The sequence below is a fragment of the Scyliorhinus torazame genome, chromosome 15, assembly GCF_047496885.1.
Source record: "Scyliorhinus torazame isolate Kashiwa2021f chromosome 15, sScyTor2.1, whole genome shotgun sequence".
In the NCBI taxonomy this organism is placed as follows: Eukaryota; Metazoa; Chordata; class Chondrichthyes; order Carcharhiniformes; family Scyliorhinidae; genus Scyliorhinus; species Scyliorhinus torazame.
The window spans coordinates 209,512,753-209,539,406 of NC_092721.1; the positions used below are offsets into that span (position 1 = coordinate 209,512,753).

The 26,654-nt window shown below is 65.9% G+C and overlaps 1 protein-coding gene across 7 annotated transcripts in view; it reads left to right on the forward strand.

The window, feature by feature from the left end:
• fhip1b (FHF complex subunit HOOK interacting protein 1B) overlaps positions 1–26,654 on the forward strand; it is a 276,462-nt gene that overhangs the window by 127,276 nt on the left and 122,532 nt on the right. For all 7 annotated transcript variants that reach the window (XR_011935254.1, XM_072477543.1, XM_072477544.1 and 4 more), the window contains exons 7-8: positions 18,900–18,979; positions 24,920–25,089. Coding sequence is in view for 6 of the 7 variants with exons in the window: in XM_072477543.1 (XP_072333644.1) it covers positions 18,900–18,979; positions 24,920–25,089 (250 nt within the window). In the remaining variant the exon portion in view is untranslated. The remainder of the gene's footprint in view (positions 1–18,899; positions 18,980–24,919; positions 25,090–26,654) is intronic.

Genomic DNA, 26,654 nt, shown 5'->3' on the forward strand with positions numbered 1-26,654 from the left:
CTGGGAGTGAGGGGGTTGGCAGTGAGGGGGTTGGGAGTGAGGGGATTGGGAGTGAGGGGACTTGGAGTGAGGGGACTGGGAGTGAGGGGACTGGGAGTGAGGGGACTGGGAGTGAGGGGACTGGGAGTGAGGGGGCTGGGAGTGAGGGGGTCTGGCAGTGAGGGGGCTGGGAGTGAGGGGGTTGGCAGTGAGGGGGCTGGGAGTGAGGGGGTTGGGAGTGAGGGGACTTGGAGTGAGGGGACTGGGAGTGAGGGGACTGGGAGTGAGGGGACTGGGAGTGAGGGGACTGGGAGTGAGGGGGCTGGGAGTAAGGGGGTCTGGCAGTGAGGGGGCTGGGAGTGAGGGGACTGGGAGTGAGGGGACTGGGAGTGAGGGGGCTGGGAGTGAGGGGGCTGGGAGTGAGGGGACTGGGAGTGAGGGGACTGGGAGGCTGGGAGTGAGGGGGCTGGGAGTGAGGGGGCTGGGAGTGAGGGGGCTGGGAGTGAGGGGACTGGGAATGAGGGGGCTGGCAGTGAGGGGTCTGGCAGTGAGGGGACTGGGAGGCTGGGAGTGAGGGGGCTGGCAGTGAGGGGGCTGGGAGTGAGGGGACTGGGAGGCTGGGAGTGAGGGGACTGGGAGTGAGGGGGCTGGGAGTGAGCGGTCTGGCAGTGAGGGGTCTGGGAGTGAGGGCCTGGGAGTGAGGGGGCTGGGAGTGAGGCGGCTGGGAGTGAGGGGGTTGGGAGTGAGGGGGCTGGGAGTGAGGGGGCTGGGAGTGAGGGGGCTGGGAGTGAGGGGGCTTGGAGTGAGGGGGCTGGGAGTGAGGGGTCTGGGAGTGAGGGGGTTGGGAGTGAGGGGGCTGGGAGTGAGGGGGCTGGGAGGCTGGGAGTGAGGGGGCTGGCAGTGAGGGGGCTGGGAGTGAGGGGGCTGGGAGTGAGGGGGCTGGGAGTGAGGGGCCTGGGAGTGAGGGGGCTGGGAGGCTGGGGGGCTGGGAGGTTGGGAGTGAGGGGGCTGGGAGTCAGGGGGCTGGGAGTCAGGGGGCTGGGAGTGAGGGTCTGGCAGTGAGGGGTCTGGCAGTGAGGGGGTTGGCAGTGAGGGGGCTGGGAGTCAGGGGGCTGGGAGTGAGGGTCTGGCAGTGAGGGGGCTGGCAGTGAGGGGGCTGGCAGTGAGGGGGTTGGCAGTGAGGGGGTTGGCAGTGAGGGGGCTGGGAGTGAGGGGGCTGGGAGTCAGGGGGCTGGGAGTGAGGGGGTTGGGAGTGAGGGGGTTGGCAGTGAGGGTTCTGGCAGTGAGGGGGCTGGGAGTGAGGGGGCTGGGAGTGAGGGGTCTGGCAGTGAGGGGGCTGGGAGTGAGGGTCTGGCAGTGAGGGGGCTGGGAGTGAGGGGTCTGGCAGTGAGGGGGGTCTGGCAGTGAGGGGGTTGGGAGTGAGGGGGTTGGCAGTGAGGGGGTTGGCAGTGAGGGTCTGGCAGTGAGGGGGCTGGCAGTGAGGGGGCTGGCAGTGAGGGGGTTGGGAGTGAGGGGGCTGGGAGTGAGGGGGCTGGGAGTGAGGGGGTTGGGAGTGAGGGGGCTGGGGGTGAGGGGGCTGGGAGTGAGGGGGCTGGGCGGCTGGGAGTGAGGGGGCTGGGAGTGAGGGGTCTGGCAGTGAGGGGGCTGGCAGTGAGGGGGCTGGGAGTGAGGGGGTTGGCAATGAGGGGGTTTGGAGTGAGGGGGCTGGCAGTGAGGGGGTTGGCAGTGAGGGGGTTGGCAGTGAGGGGGCTGGGAGTGAGGGGGCTGGGAGTGAGGGGGCTGGGAGTGAGGGGGCTGGGAGTGAGGGGCCTGGGAGTGAGGGGACTGGGAGGCTGGGAGTGAGGGGGCTGGGAGTGAGGGGGCTGGGAGTGAGGGGGCTGGGAGTGAGGGGGCTGGCAGTGAGGGGGCTGGGAGTGAGGGGGCTGGGAGTGAGGGGGCTGGGAGTGAGGGGGCTGGCAGTGAGGGGGCTGGCAGTGAGGGGGCTGGGAGTGAGGGTCTGGCAGTGAGGGGGCTGGGAGTGAGGGGTCTGGCAGTGAGGGGGTCTGGCAGTGAGGGGGTTGGGAGTGAGGGGGTTGGCAATGAGGGTCTGGCAGTGAGGGGGCTGGGAGTGAGGGGGCTGGGAGTGAGGGGGCTGGGAGTGAGGGGGCTGGCAGTGAGGGGGCTGGGAGTGAGGGTCTGGCAGTGAGGGTCTGGCAGTGAGGGGCTGGGAGTGAGGGGGCTGGGAGTGAGGGGGCTGGGAGTGAGGGGGCTGGGAGTGAGGGGGCTGGGAGTGAGGGGGCTGGGAGTGAGGGGTCTGGCAGTGAGGGGGCTGGGAGTGAGGGTCTGGCAGTGAGGGGGGCTGGGAGTGAGGGGGCTGGGAGTGAGGGGGCTGGGAGTGAGGGGGCTGGGAGTGAGGGTCTGGCAGTGAGGGGGCTGGGAGTGAGGGGGCTGGGAGTGAGGGTCTGGCAGTGAGGGGGCTGGGAGTGAGGGTCTGGCAGTGAGGGGGCTGGGAGTGAGGGGGCTGGGAGTGAGGGTCTGGCAGTGAGGGGGCTGGCAGTGAGGGGGCTGGGAGTGAGGGGGCTGGCAGTGAGGGGGCTGGCAGTGAGGGGACTGGGAGGCTGGGAGTGAGGGGACTGGGAGTGAGGGGACTGGGAGTGAGGGGTCTGGCAGTGAGAAGGCTGGCAGTGAGGGTCTGGCAGTGAGGGGGCTGGGAGTGAGGGGGCTGGGAGTGAGGGGGCTGGGAGTGAGGGGGCTGGGAGTGAGGGGGCTGGGAGTGAGGGGGCTGGCAGTGAGGGGGCTGGGAGTGAGGGGGCTGGGAGTGAGGGGCCTGGGAGTGAGGGGACTGGGAGGCTGGGAGTGAGGGGGCTGGGAGTGAGGGGGCTGGGAGTGAGGGGGCTGGGAGTGAGGGGGCTGGCAGTGAGGGGGCTGGGAGTGAGGGGGCTGGGAGTGAGGGGGCTGGGAGTCAGGGGGCTGGCAGTGAGGGGGCTGGGAGTGAGGGGGCTGGGAGTGAGGGGGTTGGGAGTGAGGGGGCAGGGAGTGAGGGGGCTGGGAGTGAGGGGGCTGGGAGTGAGGGGGCTGGGAGTGAGGGGGCTGGGAGTGAGGGGTCTGGCAGTGAGGGGACTGGAGGCTGGGAGTGAGGGGGCTGGCAGTGAGGGGGCTGGGAGTGAGGGGGCTGGGAGTGAGGGGGTTGGGAGTGAGGGGGCAGGGAGTGAGGGGGCTGGGAGTGAGGGGGCTGGGAGTGAGGGGGCTGGGAGTGAGGGGGCTGGGAGTGAGGGGTCTGGCAGTGAGGGGACTGGGAGGCTGGGAGTGAGGGGGCTGGCAGTGAGGGGGCTGGGAGTGAGGGGACTGGGAGGCTGGGAGTGAGGGGACTGGGAGTGAGGGGGCTGGGAGTGAGCGGTCTGGCAGTGAGGGGGCTGGGAGTGAGGGCCTGGGAGTGAGGGGGCTTGGGAGTGAGGGGGCTGGGAGTGAGGGGGTTGGGAGTGAGGGGGCTGGCAGTGAGGGGGCTGGCAGTGAGGGGGCTGGCAGTGAGGGGGCTGGGAGTGAGGGGGCTGGGAGTGAGGGGTCTGGCAGTGAGGGTCTGGGAGTGAGGGGGTTGGGAGTGAGGGGGCTGGGAGTGAGGGGGCTGGGAGGCTGGGAGTGAGGGGGCTGGGAGGTTGGAAGTGAGGGGGCTGGGAGTGAGGGTCTGGCAGTGAGGGGTCTGGCAGTGAGGGGGTTGGCAGTGAGGGGGCTGGGAGTCAGGGGCTGGGAGTGAGAGTCTGGCAGTGAGGGGGCTGGCAGTGAGGGGGCTGGCAGTGAGGGGGTTGGCAGTCAGGGGGTTGGCAGTGAGGGGGCTGGGAGTGAGGGGGCTGGGAGTCAGGGGGCTGGGAGTGAGGGGGTTGGGAGTGAGGGGGTTGGCAGTGAGGGTCTGGCAGTGAGGGGGCTGGGAGTGAGGGGGCTGGGAGTGAGGGGTCTGGCAGTGAGGGGGCTGGGAGTGAGGGTCTGGCAGTGAGGGGGCTGGGAGTGAGGGGTCTGGCAGTGAGGGGGTCTGGCAGTGAGGGGGTTGGGAGTGAGGGGGTTGGCAGTGAGGGGGTTGGCAGTGAGGGTCTGGCAGTGAGGGGGCTGGCAGTGAGGAGGTTGGCAGTGAGGGGGTTGGCAGTGAGGGGGCTGGCAGTGAGGAGGTTGGCAGTGAGGGGGTTTGGCAGTGAGGGGGCTGGCAGTGAGGGGGTTGGGAGTGAGGGGGCTGGGAGTGAGGGGGTTGGGAGTGAGTGGGCTGGCAGTGAGGGGGCTGGGAGTGAGGGGGCTGGGAGGCTGGGAGTGAGGGGGCTGGGAGTGAGGGGGCTGGGAGTGAGGGGCTGGCAGTGAGGGGGCTGGCAGTGAGGGGGCTGGGAGTGAGGGGGTTGGCAGTGAGGGGGTTGGGAGTGAGGGGGCTGGGAGTGAGGGGGCTGGGGGTGAGGGGGCTGGGAGTGAGGGGGCTGGAGGCTGGGAGTGAGGGGGCTGGGAGTGAGGGGGCTGGGAGTGAGGGGTCTGGCAGTGAGGGGGCTGGCAGTGAGGGGGCTGGGAGTGAGGGGGCTGGAGTGAGGGGGCTGGGAGTGAGGGGGTTGGCAGTGAGGGGCTGGCAGTGAGGGGCTGGGAGTGAGGGGGTTGGCAGTGAGGGGGTTGGGAGTGAGGGGATTGGGAGTGAGGGGGCTTGGAGTGAGGGGACTGGGAGTGAGGGGACTGGGAGTGAGGGGACTGGGAGTGAGGGGACTGGGAGTGAGGGGGCTGGGAGTGAGGGGGTCTGGCAGTGAGGGGGCTGGAGTGAGGGGGTTGGCAGTGAGGGGGCTGGAGTGAGGGGGTTGGGAGTGAGGGGACTTGGAGTGAGGGGACTGGGAGTGAGGGGACTGGGAGTGAGGGGACTGGGAGTGAGGGGGCTGGGAGTGAGGGGGTCTGGCAGTGAGGGGGCTGGGAGTGAGGGGGACTGGGAGTGAGGGGACTGGGAGTGAGGGGGCTGGAGTGAGGGGGCTGGGAGTGAGGGGGCTGGGAGTGAGGGGACTGGGAGTGAGGGGACTGGGAGGCTGGGAGTGAGGGGGCTGGAGTGAGGGGGCTGGGAGTGAGGGGGCTGGGAGTGAGGGGGCTGGGAGTGAGGGGGCTGGCAGTGAGGGGTCTGGCAGTGAGGGGACTGGGAGGCTGGGAGTGAGGGGGCTGGCAGTGAGGGGGCTGGGAGTGAGGGGACTGGGAGGCTGGGAGTGAGGGGACTGGGAGTGAGGGGGCTGGGAGTGAGCGGTCTGGCAGTGAGGGGGCTGGGAGTGAGGGCCTGGGAGTGAGGGGGCTGGGAGTGAGGGGGTTGGGAGTGAGGGGGCTGGGAGTGAGGGGGCTGGGAGTGAGGGGGCTGGGAGTGAGGGGGCTTGGAGTGAGGGGGCTGGGAGTGAGGGGTCTGGCAGTGAGGGTCTGGGAGTGAGGGGGTTGGGAGTGAGGGGGCTGGGAGTGAGGGGGCTGGGAGGCTGGGAGTGAGGGGGCTGGCAGTGAGGGGGCTGGCAGTGAGGGGGCTGGGAGTGAGGGGGCTGGGAGTGAGGGGGCTGGGAGTGAGGGGGCTGGGAGTGAGGGGCCTGGGAGTGAGGGGGCTGGGAGGCTGGGGGGCTGGGAGGTTGGGAGTGAGGGGGCTGGGAGTCAGGGGGCTGGGAGTCAGGGGGCTGGGAGTGAGGGTCTGGCAGTGAGGGGTCTGGCAGTGAGGGGGTTGGCAGTGAGGGGGCTGGGAGTCAGGGGGCTGGGAGTGAGGGTCTGGCAGTGAGGGGGCTGGCAGTGAGGGGGTTGGCAGTGAGGGGGTTGGCAGTGAGGGGGTTGGCAGTGAGGGGGCTGGGAGTGAGGGGGCTGGGAGTCAGGGGGCTGGGAGTGAGGGGGTTGGGAGTGAGGGGGTTGGCAGTGAGGGTCTGGCAGTGAGGGGGCTGGGAGTGAGGGGGCTGGGAGTGAGGGGTCTGGCAGTGAGGGGGCTGGGAGTGAGGGTCTGGCAGTGAGGGGGCTGGGAGTGAGGGGTCTGGCAGTGAGGGGGTCTGGCAGTGAGGGGGTTGGGAGTGAGGGGGTTGGCAGTGAGGGGGTTGGCAGTGAGGGTCTGGCAGTGAGGGGGCTGGCAGTGAGGGGGCTGGCAGTGAGGGGGTTGGGAGTGAGGGGGCTGGGAGTGAGGGGGCTGGGAGTGAGGGGGTTGGGAGTGAGGGGGCTGGGGGTGAGGGGGCTGGGAGTGAGGGGGCTGGGCGGCTGGGAGTGAGGGGGCTGGGAGTGAGGGGGCTGGGAGTGAGGGGTCTGGCAGTGAGGGGGCTGGCAGTGAGGGGGCTGGGAGTGAGGGGGTTGGCAATGAGGGGGTTTGGAGTGAGGGGGCTGGCAGTGAGGGGGTTGGCAGTGAGGGGGTTGGCAGTGAGGGGGCTGGGAGTGAGGGGGCTGGGAGTGAGGGGGCTGGGAGTCAGGGGGCTGGGAGTGAGGGGGTTGGGAGTGAGGGGGTTGGCAGTGAGGGTCTGGCAGTGAGGGGGCTGGGAGTGAGGGGGCTGGGAGTGTGGGGTCTGGCAGTGAGGGGGCTGGGAGTGAGGGTCTGGCAGTGAGGGGGCTGGGAGTGAGGGGTCTGGCAGTGAGGGGGTCTGGCAGTGAGGGGGTTGGGAGTGAGGGGGTTGGCAGTGAGGGTCTGGCAGTGAGGGGGCTGGCAGTGAGGAGGTTGGCAGTGAGGGGGTTGGCAGTGAGGGGGCTGGCAGTGAGTAGGTTGGCAGTGAGGGGGCTGGCAGTGAGGGGGTTGGGAGTGAGGGGGCTGGGAGTGAGGGGGTTGGGAGTGAGGGGGCTGGGAGTGAGGGGGCTGGGAGGCTGCGAGTGAGGGGGCTGGGAGTGAGGGGGCTGGGAGTGAGGGGTCTGGCAGTGAGGGGGCTGGCAGTGAGGGGGCTGGCAGTGAGGGGGCTGGGAGTGAGGGGGTTGGGAGTGAGGGGGCTGGGAGTGAGGGGGCTGGGAGTGAGGGGGCTGGGAGTGAGGGGGCTGGGAGTGAGGGGGCTGGGAGGCTGGGAGTGAGGGGGCTGGGAGTCAGGGGGCTGGGAGTGAGGGGTCTGGCAGTGAGGGGGCTGGCAGTGAGGGGGCTGGGAGTGAGGGGGCTGGGAGTGAGGGGGCTGGGAGTGAGGGGGCTGGCAGTGAGGGGGCTGGCAGTGAGGGGGCTGGGAGTGAGGGGGTTGGCAGTGAGGGGGTTGGGAGTGAGGGGGTTGGGAGTGAGGGGACTTGGAGTGAGGGGACTGGGAGTGAGGGGACTGGGAGTGAGGGGACTGGGAGTGAGGGGGCTGGGAGTGAGGGGGTCTGGCAGTGAGGGGGCTGGGAGTGAGGGGGTTGGCAGTGAGGGGGCTGGGAGTGAGGGGGTTGGGAGTGAGGGGACTTGGAGTGAGGGGACTGGGAGTGAGGGGACTGGGAGTGAGGGGACTGGGAGTGAGGGGGCTGGGAGTGAGGGGGTCTGGCAGTGAGGGGGTCTGGCAGTGAGGGGGCTGGGAGTGAGGGGGCTGGGAGTGAGGGGACTGGGAGTGAGGGGGCTGGGAGTGAGGGGGCTGGGAGTGAGGGGGCTGGGAGTGAGGGGACTGGGAGTGAGGGGACTGGGAGGCTGGGAGTGGGGGGGCTGGGAGTGAGGGGGCTGGGAGTGAGGGGGCTGGGAGTGAGGGGGCTGGGAGTGAGGGGGCTGGGAGTGAGGGGGCTGGCAGTGAGGGGGCTGGCAGTGAGGGGGCTGGGAGTGAGGGGGCTGGGAGTGAGGGGGCTGGGAGTGAGGGGGCTGGGAGTGAGGGGGTTGGGAGTGAGGGGGCTGGGAGTGAGGGGGCTGGGAGTGAGGGGGCTGGGAGTGAGGGGTCTGGCAGTGAGGGGACTGGGAGGCTGGGCGTGAGGGGGCTGGCAGTGAGGGGGCTGGGAGTGAGGGGACTGGGAGGCTGAGAGTGAGGGGACTGGGAGTGAGGGGGCTGGGAGTGAGCGGTCTGGCAGTGAGGGGGCTGGGAGTGAGGGCCTGGGAGTGAGGGGGCTGGGAGTGAGGGGGCTGGGAGTGAGGGGGTTGGGAGTGAGGGGGTTGGGAGTGAGGGGGCTGGGAGTGAGGGGGCTGGGAGTGAGGGGGCTGGCAGTGAGGGGGCTGGGAGTGAGGGGGCTGGGAGTGAGGGGTCTGGCAGTGAGGGTCTGGGAGTGAGGGGGTTGGGAGTGAGGGGGCTGGGAGCGAGGGGGCTGGGAGGCTGGGAGTGAGGGGGCTGGCAGTGAGGGGGCTGGCAGTGAGGGGGCTGGGAGTGAGGGGGCTGGGAGTGAGGGGGCTGGGAGTGAGGGGGCTGGGAGTGAGGGGCCTGGGAGTGAGGGGGCTGGGAGGCTGGGGGGCTGGGAGGTTGGGAGTGAGGGGGCTGGGAGTGAGGGGGCTGGGAGTGAGGGGGCTGGGAGTGAGGGGGCTGGGAGTCAGGGGGCTGGGAGTCAGGGGGCTGGGAGTGAGGGTCTGGCAGTGAGGGGTCTGGCAGTGAGGGGGTTGGCAGTGAGGGGGCTGGGAGTCAGGGGGCTGGGAGTGAGGGTCAGTCAGTGAGGGGGCTGGCAGTGAAGTGGCTGGCAGTGAGGGGGTTGGCAGTGAGGGGGTTGGCAGTGAGGGGGCTGGGAGTCGGGGGGCTGGGAGTGAGGGTGCTGGGAGTGAGGGGGTTGGGAGTGAGGGGGTTGGCAGTGAGGGGGCTGTGAGTGAGGGGACTGGGAGGCTGGGAGTGAGGGGACTGGGAGTGAGGGGGCTGGGAGTGAGCGGTCTGGCAGTGAGGGGGCTGGGAGTGAGGGCCTGGGAGTGAGGGGGCTGGGAGTGAGGGGGCTGGGAGTGAGGGGGTTGGGAGTGAGGGGGCTGGGAGTGAGGGGGCTGGGAGTGAGGGGGCTTGGAGTGAGGGGGCTGGGAGTGAGGGGTCTGGCAGTGAGGGTCTGGGAGTGAGGGGGTTGGGAGTGAGGGGGCTGGGAGTGAGGGGGCTGGGAGGCTGGGAGTGAGGGGGCTGGCAGTGAGGGGGCTGGCAGTGAGGGGGCTGGGAGTGAGGGGGCTGGGAGTGAGGGGGCTGGGAGTGAGGGGCCTGGGAGTGAGGGGGCTGGGAGGCTGGGGGGCTGGAAGGTTGGGAGTGAGGGGGCTGGGAGTCAGGGGGCTGGGAGTCAGGGGGCTGGGAGTGAGGGTCTGGCAGTGAGGGGTCTGGCAGTGAGGGGGTTGGCAGTGAGGGGGCTGGGAGTCAGGGGGCTGGGAGTGAGGGTCTGGCAGTGAGGGGGCTGGCAGTGAGGGGGCTGGCAGTGAGGGGGTTGGCAGTGAGGGGGTTGGCAGTGAGGGGGCTGGGAGTGAGGGGGCTGGGAGTCAGGGGGCTGGGAGTGAGGGGGTTGGGAGTGAGGGGGTTGGCAGTGAGGGTCTGGCAGTGAGGGGGCTGGGAGTGAGGGGGCTGGGAGTGAGGGGTCTGGCAGTGAGGGGTCTGGCAGTGAGGGGGCTGGGAGTGAGGGTCTGGCAGTGAGGGGGCTGGGAGTGAGGGGTCTGGCAGTGAGGGGGTCTGGCAGTGAGGGGGTTGGGAGTGAGGGGGTTGGCAGTGAGGGGGTTGGCAGTGAGGGTCTGGCAGTGAGGGGGCTGGCAGTGAGGGGGCTGGCAGTGAGGGGGTTGGGAGTGAGGGGGCTGGGAGTGAGGGGGCTGGGAGTGAGGGGGTTGGGAGTGAGGGGGCTGGGGGTGAGGGGGCTGGGAGTGAGGGGGCTGGGCGGCTGGGAGTGAGGGGGCTGGGAGTGAGGGGGCTGGGAGTGAGGGGTCTGGCAGTGAGGGGGCTGGCAGTGAGGGGGCTGGGAGTGAGGGGGTTGGCAATGAGGGGGTTTGGAGTGAGGGGGCTGGCAGTGAGGGGGTTGGCAGTGAGGGGGTTGGCAGTGAGGTGGCTGGGAGTGAGGGGGCTGGGAGTGAGGGGGCTGGGAGTCAGGGGGCTGGGAGTGAGGGGGTTGGGAGTGAGGGGGTTGGCAGTGAGGGTCTGGCAGTGAGGGGGCTGGGAGTGAGGGGGCTGGGAGTGTGGGGTCTGGCAGTGAGGGGGCTGGGAGTGAGGGTCTGGCAGTGAGGGGGCTGGGAGTGAGGGGTCTGGCAGTGAGGGGGTCTGGCAGTGAGGGGGTTGGGAGTGAGGGGGTTGGCAGTGAGGGTCTGGCAGTGAGGGGGCTGGCAGTGAGGAGGTTGGCAGTGAGGGGGTTGGCAGTGAGGGGGCTGGCAGTGAGTAGGTTGGCAGTGAGGGGGCTGGCAGTGAGGGGGTTGGGAGTGAGGGGGCTGGGAGTGAGGGGGTTGGGAGTGAGGGGGCTGGGAGTGAGGGGGCTGGGAGTGAGGGGGCTGGGAGGCTGCGAGTGAGGGGGCTGGGAGTGAGGGGGCTGGGAGTGAGGGGTCTGGCAGTGAGGGGGCTGGCAGTGAGGGGGCTGGCAGTGAGGGGGCTGGGAGTGAGGGGGTTGGGAGTGAGGGGGCTGGGAGTGAGGGGGCTGGGAGTGAGGGGGCTGGGAGTGAGGGGGCTGGGAGGCTGGGAGTGAGGGGGCTGGGAGTCAGGGGGCTGGGAGTGAGGGGTCTGGCAGTGAGGGGGCTGGCAGTGAGGGGGCTGGGAGTGAGGGGGCTGGGAGTGAGGGGGCTGGGAGTGAGGGGGCTGGCAGTGAGGGGGCTGGCAGTGAGGGGGCTGGGAGTGAGGGGGTTGGCAGTGAGGGGGTTGGGAGTGAGGGGGTTGGGAGTGAGGGGACTTGGAGTGAGGGGACTGGGAGTGAGGGGACTGGGAGTGAGGGGACTGGGAGTGAGGGGACTGGGAGTGAGGGGACTGGGAGTGAGGGGACTTGGAGTGAGGGGGCTGGGAGTGAGGGGGTCTGGCAGTGAGGGGGCTGGGAGTGAGGGGGTTGGCAGTGAGGGGGCTGGGAGTGAGGGGGTTGGGAGTGAGGGGACTTGGAGTGAGGGGACTGGGAGTGAGGGGACTAGGAGTGAGGGGACTGGGAGTGAGGGGGCTGGGAGTGAGGGGGTCTGGCAGTGAGGGGGCTGGGAGTGAGGGGGCTGGGAGTGAGGGGACTGGGAGTGAGGGGGCTGGGAGTGAGGGGGCTGGGAGTGAGGGGGCTGGGAGTGAGGGGACTGGGAGTGAGGGGACTGGGAGGCTGGGAGTGGGGGGGCTGGGAGTGAGGGGGCTGGGAGTGAGGGGGCTGGGAGTGAGGGGGCTGGGAGTGAGGGGGCTGGGAGTGAGGGGGCTGGGAGTGAGGGGGCTGGGAGTGAGGGGGCTGGCAGTGAGGGGGCTGGCAGTGAGGGGGCTGGGAGTGAGGGGGCTGGGAGTGAGGGGGTTGGGAGTGAGGGGGCTGGGAGTGAGGGGGTTGGGAGTGAGGGGGCTGGGATTGAGGGGGCTGGGAGTGAGGGGGCTGGGAGTGAGGGGTCTGGCAGTGAGGGGACTGGGAGGCTGGGCGTGAGGGGGCTGGCAGTGAGGGGGCTGGGAGTGAGGGGACTGGGAGGCTGGGAGTGAGGGGACTGGGAGTGAGGTGGCTGGGAGTGAGCGGTCTGGCAGTGAGGGGGCTGGGAGTGAGGGCCTGGGAGTGAGGGGGCTGGGAGTGAGGGGGCTGGGAGTGAGGGGGTTGGGAGTGAGGGGGCTGGGAGTGAGGGGGCTGGGAGGCTGGGAGTGAGGGGGCTGGCAGTGAGGGGACTGGGAGTGAGGGGGCTGGGAGTGAGGGGGCTGGGAGTGAGGGGGCTGGGAGTGAGGGGGCTGGGAGTGAGGGGCCTGGGAGTGAGGGGGCTGGGAGGCTGGGGGGCTGGGAGGTTGGGAGTGAGGGGGCTGGGAGTGAGGGGGCTGGGAGTCAGGGGGCTGGGAGTCAGGGGGCTGGGAGTGAGGGTCTGGCAGTGAGGGGTCTGGCAGTGAGGGGGTTGGCAGTGAGGGGGCTGGGAGTCAGGGGGCTGGGAGTGAGGGTCAGTCAGTGAGGGGGCTGGCAGTGAGGGGGCTGGCAGTGAGGGGGTTGGCAGTGAGGGGGTTGGCAGTGAGGGGGCTGGGAGTCGGGGGGCTGGGAGTGAGGGTGCTGGGAGTGAGGGGGTTGGGAGTGAGGGGGTTGGCAGTGAGGGTCTGGCAGTGAGGGGGCTGGGAGTGAGGGGGCTGGGAGTGAGCGGTCTGGCAGTGAGGGGGCTGGGAGTGAGGGGTCTGGCAGTGAGGGGGTCTGGCAGTGAGGGGGTTTGGAGTGAGGGGGTTGGCAGTGAGGGGGTTGGCAGAGAGGGTCTGGCAGTGAGGGGGCTGGCAGTGAGGAGGTTGGCAGTGAGGGGGTTAGCAGTGAGGGGGCTGGCAGTGAGGAGGTTGGCAGTGAGGGGGTTGGCAGTGAGGGGGCTGGCAGTGAGGGGGTTGGGAGTGAGGGGGCTGGGAGTGAGGGGGTTGGGAGTGAGGGGGCTGGGAGTGAGGGGGCTGGGAGTGAGGGGGCTGGGAGGCTGGGAGTGAGGGGGCTGGGAGTGAGGGGGCTGGGAGTGAGGGGTCTGGCAGTGAGGGGGCTGGCAGTGAGGGGGCTGGCAGTGAGGGGGCTGGGAGTGAGGGGGTTGGCAGTGAGGGGATTGGGAGTGAGGGGGCTGGGAGTGAGGGGGCTGGGAGTGAGGGGGCTGAGAGTGAGGGGGCTGGGAGTGAGGGGGCTGGGAGTGAGGGGGCTGGGAGGCTGGGAGTGAGGGGGCTGGGAGTGAGGGGGCTGGGAGTGAGGGGTCTGGCAGTGTGGGGGCTGGGAGTGAGGGGGCTGGGAGTGAGGGGGCTGGGAGTGAGGGGGCTGGGAGTGAGGGGGTTGGCAGTGAGGGGGCTGGCAGTGAGGGGGCTGGGAGTGAGGGGGTTGGCAGTGAGGGGGTTGGGAGTGAGGGGGTTGGGAGTGAGGGGACTTGGAGTGAGGGGACTGGGAGTGAGGGGACTGGGAGTGAGGGGACTGGGAGTGAGGGGGCTGGGAGTGAGGGGGTTGGGAGTGAGGGGACTTGGAGTGAGGGGACTGAGAGTGAGGGGGCTGGGAGTGAGGGGGTCTGGCAGTGAGGGGGCTGGGAGTGAGGGGGCTGGGAGTGAGGGGGCTGGGAGTGAGGGGGCTGGGAGTGAGGGGCCTGGGAGTGAGGGGACTGGGAGGCTGGGAGTGAGGGGACTGGGAGTGAGGGGACTGGGAGTGAGGGGTCTGGCAGTGAGGGGGCTGGGAGTGAGGGGGCTGGGAGTGAGGGGGCTGGGAGGTTGGGAGTGAGGGGGCTGGGAGTGAGGGTCTGGCAGTGAGGGGGTTGGCAGTGAGGGGGTTGGCAGTGAGGGGGCTGGGAGTGAGGGGGCTGGGAGTGAGGGGTCTGGCAGTGAGGGGGCTGGGAGTGAGGGGGCTGGGAGTGAGGGGGCTGGGAGTGAGGGGGCTGGGAGTGAGGGGGCTGGGAGTGAGGGGACTGGGAGGCTGGGAGTGAGGGGACTGGGAGTGAGGGGGCTGGGAGTGAGGGGTCTGGCAGTGAGGGGGCTGGGAGTGAGGGGGTTGGGAGTGAGGGGGCTGGGAGTGAGGGGGCCGGGAGGTTGGGAGTGAGGGGGCTGGGAGTGAGGGGGCTGGGAGTGAGGGGGTTGGCAGTGAGGGGGTTGGGAGTGAGGGGGCTGGGAGTGAGGGGGCTGGGCTGGGAGGGGGCTGGCAGTGAGGGGGCTGGCAGTGAGAGGGTTGGCAGTGAGGGGGCTGGGAGTGAGGGGGCTGGGAGTGAGGGTCTGGGAGTGAGGGGGCTGGGAGTGAGGGGGCTGGGAGTGAGGGGGCTGGGAGTGAGGGTCTGGGAGTGAGGGGGCTGGGAGTGAGAGGGTTGGCAGTGAGGGGGCTGGGAGTGAGGGGGCTGGGAGTGAGGGGGCTGGGAGTGAGGGGGCTGGGAGTGAGGGTCTGGGAGTGAGGGGGCTGGGAGTGAGGGGGCTTGGAGTGAGGGTCTGGGAGTGAAGGGGCTGGGAGTGAGGGGGCTGGGAGTGAGGGTCTGGCAGTGAGGGGGCTGGGAGTGAGGGGGTTGGGAGTGAGGGGGCTGGGAGTGAGGGGGCTGGGCTGGGAGGCTGGGAGTGAGGGGGCTGGCAGTGAGGGGGCTGGCAGTGAGGGGGCTGGGAGTGAGGGGACTGGGAGTGAGGGGGCTGGGAGTGAGGGTCTGGCAGTGAGGGTCTGGCAGTGAGGGGGCTGGGAGTGAGGGTCTGGCAGTGAGGGGGCTGGGAGTGAGGGGGTTGGCAGTGAGGGGGTTGGGAGTGAGGGGGTTGGGAGTGAGGGGTTTGGGAGTGAGGGTCTGGCAGTGAGGGGGTTGGGAGTGAGGGGGTTGGGAGTGAGGGGGTTGGGAGTGAGGGGGCTGGGAGTGAGGGGGTTGGCAGTGAGGGGGCTGGCAGTGAGGGGGTTGGGAGTGAGGGGGTTGGCAGTGAGAGTCTGGTAGTGAGGGGGTTGGGAGTGAGGGGGCTGGGAGTGAGGGGGCTGGGAGTGAGGGGGTTGGCAGTGAGGGGGTTGGGAGTGAGGGGGTTGGGAGTGAGGGGGTTGGGAGTGAGGGGGTTGGGAGTGAGGGGGCTGGGAGTGAGGGGGCTGGGAGTGAGGTGGCTGGGAGTGAGGGGGCTGGGAGTGAGGGGGTTGGGAGTGAGGGGGTTGGGAGTGAGGGTCTGGCAGTGAGGGGGTTGGGAGTGAGGGGGCTGGCAGTGAGGGTCTGGCAGTGAGGGGGCTGGGAGTGAGGGGGCTGGCAGTGAGGGGGTTGGGAGTGAGGGGGTTGGGAGTGAGGGGGTTGGGAGTGAGGGTCTGGCAGTGAGGGGGCTGGCAGTGAGGGTCTGGCAGTGAGGGGGTTGGGAGTGAGGGGGTTGGGAGTGAGGGTCTGGCAGTGAGGGGGTTGGGAGTGAGGGGGCTGGCAGTGAGGGTCTGGCAGTGGGGGGGCTGGGAGTGAGGGGGCTGGCAGTGAGGGGGCTGGGAGTGAGGGGGCTGGGAGTGAGGGGGTTGGCAGTGAGGGGGTTGGCAGTGAGGGTCTGGCAGTGAGGGGGCTGGGAGTGAGGGGGCTGGCAGTGAGGGGGCTGGGAGTGAGGGGGCTGGGAGTGAGGGGGCTGGCAGTGAGGGGGCTGGGAGTGAGGGGGCTGGGAGTGAGGGGGCTGGCAGTGAGGGTCTGGCAGTGAGGAGGTTGGCAGTGAGGGGGCTGGCAGTGAGGGGGCTGGGAGTGAGGGGGCTGGCAGTGAGGGGGCTGGCAGTGAGGGTCTGGCAGTGAGGAGGTTGGCAGTGAGGAGGTTGGCAGTGAGGGGGCTGGCAGTGAGGGGGTTGGCAGTGAGGGGGTCTGGCAGTGAGGGTCTGGCAGTGAGGGGGCTGGGACTGAGGGGGTTGGCAGTGAGGGGGCTGGCAGTGAGGGGGCTGGGAGTGAGGGGGTTGGCAGTGAGGGGGCTGGCAGTGAGGGGGCTGGGAGTGAGGGGGTTGGGAGTGAGGGTCTGGCAGTGAGGGGGTTGGCAGTGAGGGGGCTGGGAGTGAGGGGGCTGGGAGTGAGGGGGCTGGGAGTGAGGAGGTTGGCAGTGAGGGGGTTGGCAGTGAGGGGGTTGGGAGTGAGGGTCTGGCAGTGAGGGGGTTGGCAGTGAGGGGGTTGGGAGTGAGGGGGCTGGCAGTGAGGGGGCTGGGAGTGAGGGGGCTGGCAGTGAGGGGGCTGGCAGTGAGGGGGCTGGGAGTGAGGGGGCTGGGAGTGAGGGGGCTGGGAGTGAGGGGGCTGGGAGTGAGGGGGCTGGGAGTGAGGGGGCTGGGAGTGAGGGTCTGGCAGTGAGGGGGTTGGCAGTGAGGGGGCTGGGAGTGAGGGGGCTGGGAGTGAGGGGGCTGTCAGTGAGGGGGCTGGCAGTGAGGGGGCTGGGAGTGAGGGGGCTGGGAGTGAGGGGGTTGGCAGTGAGGGGGCTGGGAGTGGGAGTCTGGCAGTGAGGGGGCTGGGAGTGAGGGGGTTGGCAGTGAGGGGGCTGGGAGTGGGGGTCTGGCAGTGAGGGGGCTGGGAGTGAGGGGGTTGGCAGTGAGGGGGCTGGGAGTGAGGGGGTTGGCAGTGAGGGGGCTGGGAGTGAGGGGGCTGGGAGTGAGGGGGCTGGGAGTGAGGGGGCTGGGAGTGAGGGGGTTGGCAGTGAGGGGGCTGGGAGTGAGGGGGTTGGCAGTGAGGGGGCTGGGAGTGAGGGGGCTGGGAGTGAGGGGGTTGGGAGTGAGGGGGTTGGCAGTGAGGGGGTTGGGAGTGAGGGGGTTGGCAGTGAGGGGGTCTGGCAGTGAGGGGGCTGGGAGTGAGGGGGTTGGCAGTGAGGGGGTTGGCAGTGAGGGGGTTGGCAGTGAGGGTCTGGCAGTGAGGGGGCTGGGAGTGAGGGGGTTGGGAGTGAGGGTCTGGCAGTGAGGGGGTTGGCAGTGAGGGGGTTGGCAGTGAGGGTCTGGCAGTGAGGGGGCTGGGAGTGAGGGGGCTGGGAGTGAGGGGGCTGGCAGTGAGGGGGCTGGCAGTGAGGGGGCTGGCAGTGAGGGGGTTGGGAGTGAGGGGGTTGGGAGTGAGGGGGTTGGCAGTGAGGGGGTTGGGAGTGAGGGGGTTGGCAGTGAGGGGGTTGGCAGTGAGGGTCTGGCAGTGAGGGTCTGGCAGTGAGGGTCTGGCAGTGAGGGGGTTGGGAGTGAGGGTCTGGCAGTGAGGGGGTTGGCAGTGAGGGTCTGGCAGTGAGGATCTGGCAGTGAGGGTCTGGCAGTGAGGGTCTGGCAGTGAGGGGGTTGGGAGTCAGGGGGTTGGGAGTGAGGGTCTGGCAGTGAGGGTCTGGCAGTGAGGGTCTGGCAGTGAGGGGGTTGGGAGTGAGGGGGCTGGGAGTGAGGGTCTGGCAGTGAGGGTCTGGCAGTGAGGGGGCTGGGAGTGAGGGGGTTGGGAGTGAGGGTCTGGCAGTGAGGGGGCTGGGAGTGAGGGGGTTGGGAGTGAGGGTCTGGCAGTGAGGGGGTTGGCAGTGAGGGTCTGGCAGTGAGGGGGTTGGGAGTGAGGGTCTGGCAGTGAGGGGGTTGGCAGTGAGGGTCTGGCAGTGAGGATCTGGCAGTGAGGGTCTGGCAGTGAGGGTCTGGCAGTGAGGGGGTTGGGAGTCAGGGGGTTGGCAGTGAGGGTCTGGCAGTGAGGATCTGGCAGTGAGGGTCTGGCAGTGAGGGTCTGGCAGTGAGGGGGTTGGGAGTCAGGGGGTTGGGAGTGAGGGTCTGGCAGTGAGGGTCTGGCAGTGAGGGTCTGGCAGTGAGGGGGTTGGGAGTGAGGGGGCTGGGAGTGAGGGTCTGGCAGTGAGGGTCTGGCAGTGAGGGGGCTGGGAGTGAGGGGGTTGGGAGTGAGGGTCTGGCAGTGAGGGGGCTGGGAGTGAGGGGGTTGGGAGTGAGGGTCTGGCAGTGAGGGGGTTGGCAGTGAGGGTCTGGCAGTGAGGGGGTTGGGAGTGAGGGTCTGGCAGTGAGGGGGTTGGCAGTGAGGGTCTGGCAGTGAGGATCTGGCAGTGAGGGTCTGGCAGTGAGGGTCTGGCAGTGAGGGGGTTGGGAGTCAGGGGGTTGGGAGTGAGGGTCTGGCAGTGAGGGTCTGGCAGTGAGGGTCTGGCAGTGAGGGGGTTGGGAGTGAGGGGGCTGGGAGTGAGGGTCTGGCAGTGAGGGTCTGGCAGTGAGGGGGCTGGGAGTGAGGGGGTTGGGAGTGAGGGTCTGGCAGTGAGGGGGCTGGGAGTGAGGGGGTTGGGAGTGAGGGTCTGGCAGTGAGGGTCTGGCAGTGAGGGGGCTGGGAGTGAGGGGGTTGGGAGTGAGGGTCTGGCAGTGAGGGGGCTGGGAGTGAGGGTCTGGCAGTGAGGGTCTGGCAGTGAGGGTCTGGCAGTGAGGGTCTGGCAGTGAGGGGGCTGGCAGTGAGGGGGCTGGCAGTGAGGGGGCTGGGAGTGAGGGTCTGGCAGTGAGGGTCTGGCAGTGAGGGTCTGGCAGTGAGGGTCTGGCAGTGAGGGGGCTGGGAGTGAGGGGGCTGGGAGTGAGGGTCTGGCAGTGAGGGGGCTGGGGGTGAGGGTCTGGCAGTGAGGGTCTGGCAGTGAGTGGGCTGGCAGTGAGGGGGCTGGGAGTGAGGGTCTGGCAGTGAGGGGGCTGGGAGTGAGGGGGTTGGGAGTGAGGGTCTGGCAGTGAGGGGGTTGGCAGTGAGGGTCTGGCAGTGAGGGGGTTGGGAGTGAGGGTCTGGCAGTGAGGGGGTTGGCAGTGAGGGTCTGGCAGTGAGGGTCTGGCAGTGAGGGTCTGGCAGTGAGGGTCTGGCAGTGAGGGTCTGGCAGTGAGGGTCTGGCAGTGAGGGGGTTGGGAGTGAGGGGGCTGGGAGTGAGGGTCTGGCAGTGAGGGTCTGGCAGTGAGGGGGCTGGGAGTGAGGGGGTTGGGAGTGAGGGTCTGGCAGTGAGGGGGCTGGGAGTGAGGGGGTTGGGAGTGAGGGTCTGGCAGTGAGGGTCTGGCAGTGAGGGGGCTGGGCGTGAGGGGGTTGGGAGTGAGGGTCTGGCAGTGAGGGGGCTGGGAGTGAGGGTCTGGCAGTGAGGGTCTGGCAGTGAGGGTCTGGCAGTGAGGGTCTGGCAGTGAGGGGGCTGGGAGTGAGGGGGCTGGGAGTGAGGGTCTGGCAGTGAGGGGGCTGGGGGTGAGGGTCTGGCAGTGAGGGTCTGGCAGTGAGGCGGCTGGGAGTGAGGGGGTTGGGAGTGAGGGTCTGGCAGTGAGGGGGCTGGCAGTGAGGGTCTGGCAGTGAGGGGGTTGGGAGTGAGGGTCTGGCAGTGAGGGGGTTGGGAGTGAGGGTCTGGCAGTGAGGGTCTGGCAGTGAGGGTCTGGGAGTGAGGGTCTGGCAGTGAGGGTCTGGGAGTGAGGGTCTGGGAGTGAGGGTCTGGGAGTGAGGGTCTGGGAGTGAGGGTCTGGGAGTGAGGGTCTGGGAGTGAGGGTCTGGCAGTGAGGGTCTGGGAGTGAGGGTCTGGGAGTGAGGGTCTGGGAGTGAGGGTCTGGGAGTGAGGGTCTGGGAGTGAGGGTCTGGGAGTGAGGGGGCTGGCAGTGAGGGTGAGTCTTGCTTCCTGTCTTGTGACAGATGTGTATTTGTGCCGTTTCCCCAGCTCTGTATGGTGTCCCTCAGCCTCTTCAGGACGCTTCTGACTCTCAGCTGTGAAGACATCATGTTGCAACTTGTCCTCAGGTAACTGGCGGTGTGGGTCTCAGAACACAGACAGCGAGAATCTGACTCTGTCCCTGGGAGAAGGTTAGGATGGGCAAATGGGATCAGGTTAAGGGGAGAAGGCAGGAGAATGGGGATGAGAAAATACCAGCCCTGACTGAATGGCGGAGCAGACTCGATGGGCCGAGTGGCCTAATTCTGCTCCTGTGTCTTATGATCTTATGGCATGGTGGGGTTGTGCCGAGGAGTGAGGCTGTGATGGCAGGTGGGGGGCATGGCATGAGGGTTGGCTGGGAGGTTGGGCTGGGAGCGAGAGGGCTGGGAGTGAGGGGACTGGGAGTGAGGGGGCTGGGAGTGAGGGGGCTGGGAGTGAGGGGGCTGGGAGTGAGGGGGCTGGGAGTGAGGGGGCTGGGAGTGAGGGGGCTGGGAGTGAGGGGGCTGGGAGTGAGGGGGCTGGGAGTGAGGGGGCTGGGCTGGGAGTGAGGGGGCTGGGCTGGGAGTGAGGGGGCTGGGCTGGGAGTGAGGGGGCTGGGCTGGGAGTGAGGGGGCTGGGAGTGAGGGGGCTGGGAGTGAGGGGGCTGGGAGTGAGGGGGCTGGGAGTGAGGGGGCTGGGAGTGAGGGGGCTGGGAGTGAGGGGGCTGGGAGTGAGGGGGCTGGGAGTGAGGGGGCTGGGAGTGAGGGGGCTGGGAGTGAGGGGGCTGGGAGGCTGGGAGTGAGGGGGCTGGGAGTGAGGGGGCTGGGAGTGAGGGGGCTGGGAGTGAGGGGGCTGGGAGTGAGGGGGCTGGGAGGGTGGGAGTGAGGGGGCTGGGAGTGAGGGGGCTGGGAGGCTGGGAGTGAGGGGGCTGGGAGGCTGGGAGTGAGGGGGCTGGGATTGAGGGGGCTGGGAGTGAGGGGGCTGGGATTGAGGCGGCTGGGAGTGAGGGGGCTACGAGTGAGGGGGCTGGGAGTGAGGGGGCTGGGAGGGTGGGAGTGAGGGGGCTGGGAGTGAGGGGGCTGGGAGTGAGGGGGCTGGGAGTGAGGGGGCTGGGAGTGAGGGGGCTGGGAGTGAGGGGGCTGGGAGCGAGGGGGCTGGGAGGCTGGGAGTGAGGGGGCTGGGAGTGAGGGGGCTGGGAGTGAGGGGGCTGGGAGTGAGGGGGTTGGGAGTGAAGGGGTTGGGAGTGAAGGGGTTGGGAGTGAGGGGGCTGGGAGTGAGGGGGCTGGGAGTGAGGGGGCTGGGTGGGTGGGAGCTTGGGGTGAGTTGGGTGGGTGTGAAGACCACGCTGGCACTTTGAAGAGCAATCCAGTCCGTCCCATTCCCCTGCTCTAACTCATAACGTTAAAAGTTTCTATCCCTCAAGTTCCTATCCAGTTTTCTTTCAGTGAGGGGGCTGGGAGTGAGGGGACTGGGAGTGAGGGGGCTGGGAGTGAGGGGGCTGGGAGTGAGGGGGCTGGGAGTGAGGGGGCTGGGAGTGAGGGGGCTGGGAGTGAGGGGGCTGGGAGTGAGGGGGCTGGGAGTGAGGGGGCTGGGAGTGAGGGGGCTGGGTGTGAGGGGGCTGGGAGGGTGGGAGTGAGGGGTCTGGGAGTGACGGGGCTGGGAGTGAGGGGGCTGGGAGTGAGGGGGCTGGGAGGCTGGGAGTGAGGGGGCTGGGAGTGAGGGGGCTTGGAGTGAGGGGACTGGGAGTGAGGGGGCTGGGAGTGAGGGGGCTGGGAGTGAGGGGGCTGGGAGTGAGGGGGCTGGGTGAGGGGGCTGGGTGAGGGGGCTGGGAGTGAGGGGACTGGGAGTGAGGGGACTGGGAGTGAGGGGGCTGGGAGTGAGGGGGCTGGGAGTGAGGGGGCTGGGAGGCTGGGAGTGAGGGGGCTGGGAGGCTGGGAGTGAGGGGGCTGGGAGTGAGGGGGCTGGGAGTGAGGGGGCTGGGAGTGAGGGGGCTGGGAGTGAGGGGGCTGGGTGTGAGGGGGCTGGGAGGGTGGGAGTGAGGGGTCTGGGAGTGACGGGGCTGGGAGTGAGGGGGCTGGGAGTGAGGGGGCTGGGAGGCTGGGAGTGAGGGGGCTGGGAGTGAGGGGGCTTGGAGTGAGGGGACTGGGAGTGAGGGGACTGGGAGTGAGGGGGCTGGGAGTGAGGGGGCTGGGAGTGAGGGGGCTGGGAGTGAGGGGGCTGGGTGAGGGGGCTGGGTGAGGGGGCTGGGAGTGAGGGGACTGGGAGTGAGGGGACTGGGAGTGAGGGGGCTGGGAGTGAGGGGGCTGGGAGTGAGGGGGCTGGGAGGCTGGGAGTGAGGGGGCTGGGAGGCTGGGAGTGAGGGGGCCGGGAGGCTGGGAGTGAGGGGGCCGGGAGGCTGGGAGTGAGGGGGCTGGGAGTGAGGGGGCTGGGAGGCTGGGAGTGAGGGGGCTGGGAGTGAGGGGGCTGGGAGTGAGGGGGCTGGGAGTGAGGGGGCTGGGAGTGAGGGGGCTGGGAGTGAGGGGGCTGGGAGGCTGGGAGTGAGGGGGCCGGGAGGCTGGGAGTGAGGGGGCTGGGAGTGAGGGGGCTGGGAGGCTGGGAGTGAGGGGGCTGGGAGTGAGGGGGCTGGGAGTGAGGGGGCTGGGAGTGAGGGGGCTGGGTGAGGGGGCTGGGTGAGGGGGCTGGGAGTGAGGGGACTGGGAGTGAGGGGGCTGGGAGGCTGGGAGTGAGGGGGCTGGGAGGCTGGGAGTGAGGGGGCTGGGAGGCTGGGAGTGAGGCGGCCGGGAGGCTGGGAGTGAGGGGGCTGGGAGTGAGGGGGCTGGGAGGCTGGGAGTGAGTGGGCTGGGAGTGAGGGGGCTGGGAGTGAGGGGGCTGGGAGTGAGGGGGCTGGGAGTGAGGGGGCTGGGAGTGAGGGGGCTGGGTGGGTGGGAGCTTGGGGTGAGTTGGGTGGGTGTGAAGACCACGCTGGCACTTTGAAGAGCAATCCAGTCCGTCCCATTCCCCTGCTCTAACCCATAACGTTAAAAGTTTCTATCCCTCAAGTTCCCATCCAGTTTTCTTTCCAAATCTTTTCTGATCTCCGCTTTCTCTATCCCCATGGCAGCGAGTTCCAGGTCACCACCACTCGCTATGTAAAAATGTTCTTCCTCACGACCCATCTTCATCTCTTGCACAAAACCTTAAATCTGTGTTCCTTGTTTTCCGAATACACTCTTGGTTTTGTCTATCCTGCTCTTAACTTATTTCCTCTTTCTTTCCTTCAGTTTTTCCAGTATTCTTTCCAAAATGGAGCACTGGTTCTCAGCCCTTGGACCAATGCTTCTGTCCTGTCAGGACCAGTGCTTCTGTCCTGTCAGGTTCTATGTGTGGTATTGTGATTTGGTGTTGAGAAGATTGAAGTGGCAGTGTCTGGTCTACCTGCCACCTACCCAACTGCTCCTGATCTGTCTCCCATTTTACCAGGATGTGTGGTGGAGGCATAGGGCGGCCTCTCTGCTCCTGGGCCTTTTGAGGCTCTTACGTGGCCATTTCAGCCCCTCATCCCACCCTCAACATACCTTGGGTGACATTGGATAGGACACTGACCTACTGGGAACACCTACACGGAGACGGTGACGTCGTGGTCACTGGCTTAGTAAACCAGACATCCAGCGCCATGCTCTGGGGACCTGGGTTCAAATCCTGCCCCTGTAGATGGTGAATCTACATATTCCCTCACTTTGAAATCTCTTTAATATCATTCCACTGTTGTCCAGCAATGTTTCCATCCATGTGAGCCCAGCCAACTCTTATTTCTACACACTACCCTAATCTCAACTGTTCTTCTCATTTTGCACTTCTTACCCTTTCTATTTGGATGGTATACTTACAATGTGCTCACTCTTCCCAAAATGCTCCCCACATTCCAATGTACTCACTATTCCCAAAATGCTCCCCACATTACAATGTGCTCACTCTTCCCAAAATGCTCCCCACATTCCAATGTACTCACTATTCCCAAAATGCTCCCCACATTACAATGTGCTCACTATTCCCAAAATGCTCCCCACATTACAATGTTGTTAGGAGACTAACCAGACCCCAATTTCTGTTGGGATACAAAACGCCAAACAATTCTTCTATTTATAAAACTGTGAGGAAAGGATACTTCACCTCGGGAGCGATGACTCTGACCAAAATTAACTTTAATTTAAACACAGATTTAACCACATTAACATCAAAGAAATAGCTTTATAACTATCAGTTTAAAAAGTTTTTAAATGTAAGAAAAATACTTGAACAAGGGGCGAGATTCTCCGACCCCCCGCTGGGTCGGAGAATCGCCGGGGGCTGGTGTGAATCCCGCCCCCGCTGGTTGCCGAAGTCTCCGGCACCAGAGATTCGGTGGGGGCGGGAATCGCGCCGCGCCGGTTGGCGGGCCCCCCCGCTCGATTCTCCGGCCCAGATGGGCCGAAGTCCCGCCGCTAAAATGCCTGTCCCGCCGGCGTGGATTAAACCACCTACCTTACCGGCGGGACAAGGCAGCGCGGGCGGGCTCCGGGGTCCTGGGGGGGGGCGCGGGGCGATCTGGCCCCGGGGGGTGCCCCCACGGTGGCCTGGCCTGCGATCGGGGCCCACCGATCCGCGGGCGGGCCTGTGCCGTGGGGGCACTCTTTCCCTTCCCCCTCCGCCATGGCGGAGGTGGAAGAGACTCCCTCCACTGCGCATGCGTGGGAAGCTGTCAGCGGCCGCTGACGCTCCCGCGCATGCGCCGCCCGGAGATGTCATTTCCGCGCCAGCTGGCGGGGCACCAAAGGCCTTTTCCGCCAGCTGGCGGGGCGGAAATTCGTCCGGCGCCGATCTAGCCCCTCAATGCTGGGGCTCGGCCCCCAAAGGTGCGGAGCATTCCGCACCTTTGGGGCGGCGCGATGCCCGTCTGATTTGCGCCGTTTTGGGTGCCAGTCGGCGGACATCGCGCCATTTCCGGAGAATTTCGCCCATAATATCTACACCCGCCACGAATTCCAATTAATGAACCCTTTACAATTCAAATGACACTTCTAAATGACAATGTCAGCAGAGCAGGTTCAATTCCCGTATCGGCTTACCCGAACAGGCACCGGAATGTGGCGACTAGGGGCTTTTTGTAGTAACTTCATACGAGTGACAATAAAAGATTATTAATATTATTATTAAATAAAGTTAATAAAACAGGTCACTTACTTAGTTGTTGTGCAGAGACCTTTGGAGGGCCATCCTTTCAGGAGCAGGGTCCAGTACACTTCTGTCTTGTCAGGCTCAACTTCCAGGTCAGACTGGTGTGCAACTAAAGAGTTTGTCTGAGTTTAAGTCTTGTCTCTAATTCTGGGTCCTACACTTTAGGTTAGAAGTGAAGGTGTTTGGAGAAGATATGGAGGAGATTTACTAGAATGGTTTGAGGTGACAAGCTTCAGTTACACGGAGTGGCTGAAGAAGCTGGAATTATTCTCCTGGGAGCAGAGAAGGGTAAGGGGAGATTTGAGAGAGCTGTTTTAAACCCGGGTGGGGTAAATCAGGGAAAACAGTTTGCAGTGGCTGAAAGGTCACTGGTTTTAAGATGCAGAGGTGACACAAGGGAAATGGTTATCACGCAGTGAGTGACGAGGTCTGGAATCACTAGGTAAGAGTGCGGAGGAGACAGGGTCTCTGGTAAATTGCAGCAGTGAATTTGATCAATGTTTGAAGAAGTAAGGAATTGTGAGACAATGGGGAATTCTGGAAATGGATGATTTGATTGGAAGTGTCTTTCAATTGCCAGGACAGTCACGATGGGCTGAATGCCTCCATCAATGGTGCTGGATTCCAATTCAGAGGCTGCAATGCACCTGAATAATGTGAGCAGCTCTCTGCTGGGTTTTGTAAACTCAGTCGGGTTCAGGTCATGTGCATGAGAGATGTGCCAGAGTTGTAGAAATGTGGGTGGTATTGAGTTGATGTCAATGACCATGTGACTCTCTGATGGAGCCTGTGTGACCGAGAAGGGGTTTGTCAATCTCGTACTTACCCTTCTGCCCTCTCCACCATTCTGGCAGGTATCTGATCCCATGCAATCACGTAATGCTTAGTCAGCGGCGTGCCGTCAAGGATCAGGATTTCTATGGGAAGACAGCCGACAAGTTTCTATCCTTGATCCCGGAATGCTGCAAAGCGGAGAAGCTGGCTGCTGTGGAGCGGGAAGAGGAGCATGCCGTCTGGTCGAAAGGTGAGCTTCCATCCCGCAGGTATCAAGCAGCACTGGATGGGGGGGGTGGGAGTAGCAGGGGGTGGACGGGGGTGAGCTCCAATAATAATAATAATAATTGCTTATTGTCACAAGTAGCCTTCAATGAAGTTACTGTGAAAACATAGAACATAGAAAATACAGCACAGAACAGGCCCTTCGGCCCACGATGTTGTGCCGAACTTTTGTCCTAGATTAAGAACAAATTAATCTACACCCCATCATTCTACCGTAATCCATGTACCTATCCAATAGCCGCTTGAAGGTCCCTAATGTTTCCGACTCAACTACTTCCACAGGCAGTGCATTCCATGCCCCCACTACTCTCTGGGTAAAGAACCTACCTCTGACATCCCCCCTATATCTTCCACCTTTCACCTTAAATTTATGTCCCCTTGTAATGATTTGTTCCACCCGGGGAAAAAGTCTCTGACTGTCTATTCTATCTATTCCCCTGATCATCTTATAAACCTCTATCAAGTCGCCCCTCATCCTTCTCCGTTTTAATGAGAAAAGGCCTAGCACCCTCAATCTTTCCTCGTAAGACCTACTCTCCATTCCAGGCAACATCCTGGTAAATCTCCTTTGCACCTTTTCCAAAGCTTCCACGTCCTTCCTAAAATGAGGCGACCAGAACTGTACACAGTACTCCAAATGTGGCCTTACCAAGGTTTAGTACAGCTGCATCATCACCTCACGGCTCTTAAATTCAATCCCTCTGCTAATGAACGCTAGCACACCATAGGCCTTCTTCACAGCTCTATCCACTTGAATGGCAATTTTCAAAGATCTATGAACATAGACCCCAAGATCTCTCTGCTCCTCCACATTGCCAAGAACCCTATCGTTAACCCTGTATTCCGCATTCATATTTGTCCTTCCAAAATGGACAACCTCACACTTTTCAGGGTTAAACTCCATCTGCCACTTCTCAGCCCAGCTCTGCATCCTATCTATGTCTCTTTGCAGCCAACAACAGCCCTCCTCACTATCCACAACTCCACCAATCTTCGTTTCGTCTGCAAATTTACTGACCCACCCTTCAACTCCCTCATCCAAGTCATGAATGAAAAGCCCCTAGTCACCACATTCCGGCGCCTGTTCGGGCAGGCTGGTACGGGAATTGAACCCGCGCTGCTGCCTTGTTCTGCATTACAGATCCTCACTGTTTTCAGGTGATGTCCCGGAGGACTGGAGAATAGCCAATGTTGTTACTTTGTTTAAGAAGGGTAGCAAGGATAATCCAGGGAACTACAGGCCGGTGAGCCTTACATCAGTGGTAGGGAAATTACTGGAGAAAATTCTTCAAGACAGGATCTACTCCCATTTGGAAGCAAATGGACGTATTAGCGAGAGGCAGCACGGTTTTGTGAAGGGGAGGTTGTGTCTCACGAACTTGATAGAGTTTTTTGAGGAGGTCACAAAGATGATTGATGCAGGTAGGGCAGTGGATGTTGTCTATATGGACTTCAGTAAGGCCTTTGACAAGGTCCCTCATGGCAGACTGGTACAAAAGGTGAAGTCACACGGGATCAGAGGTGAGCTGG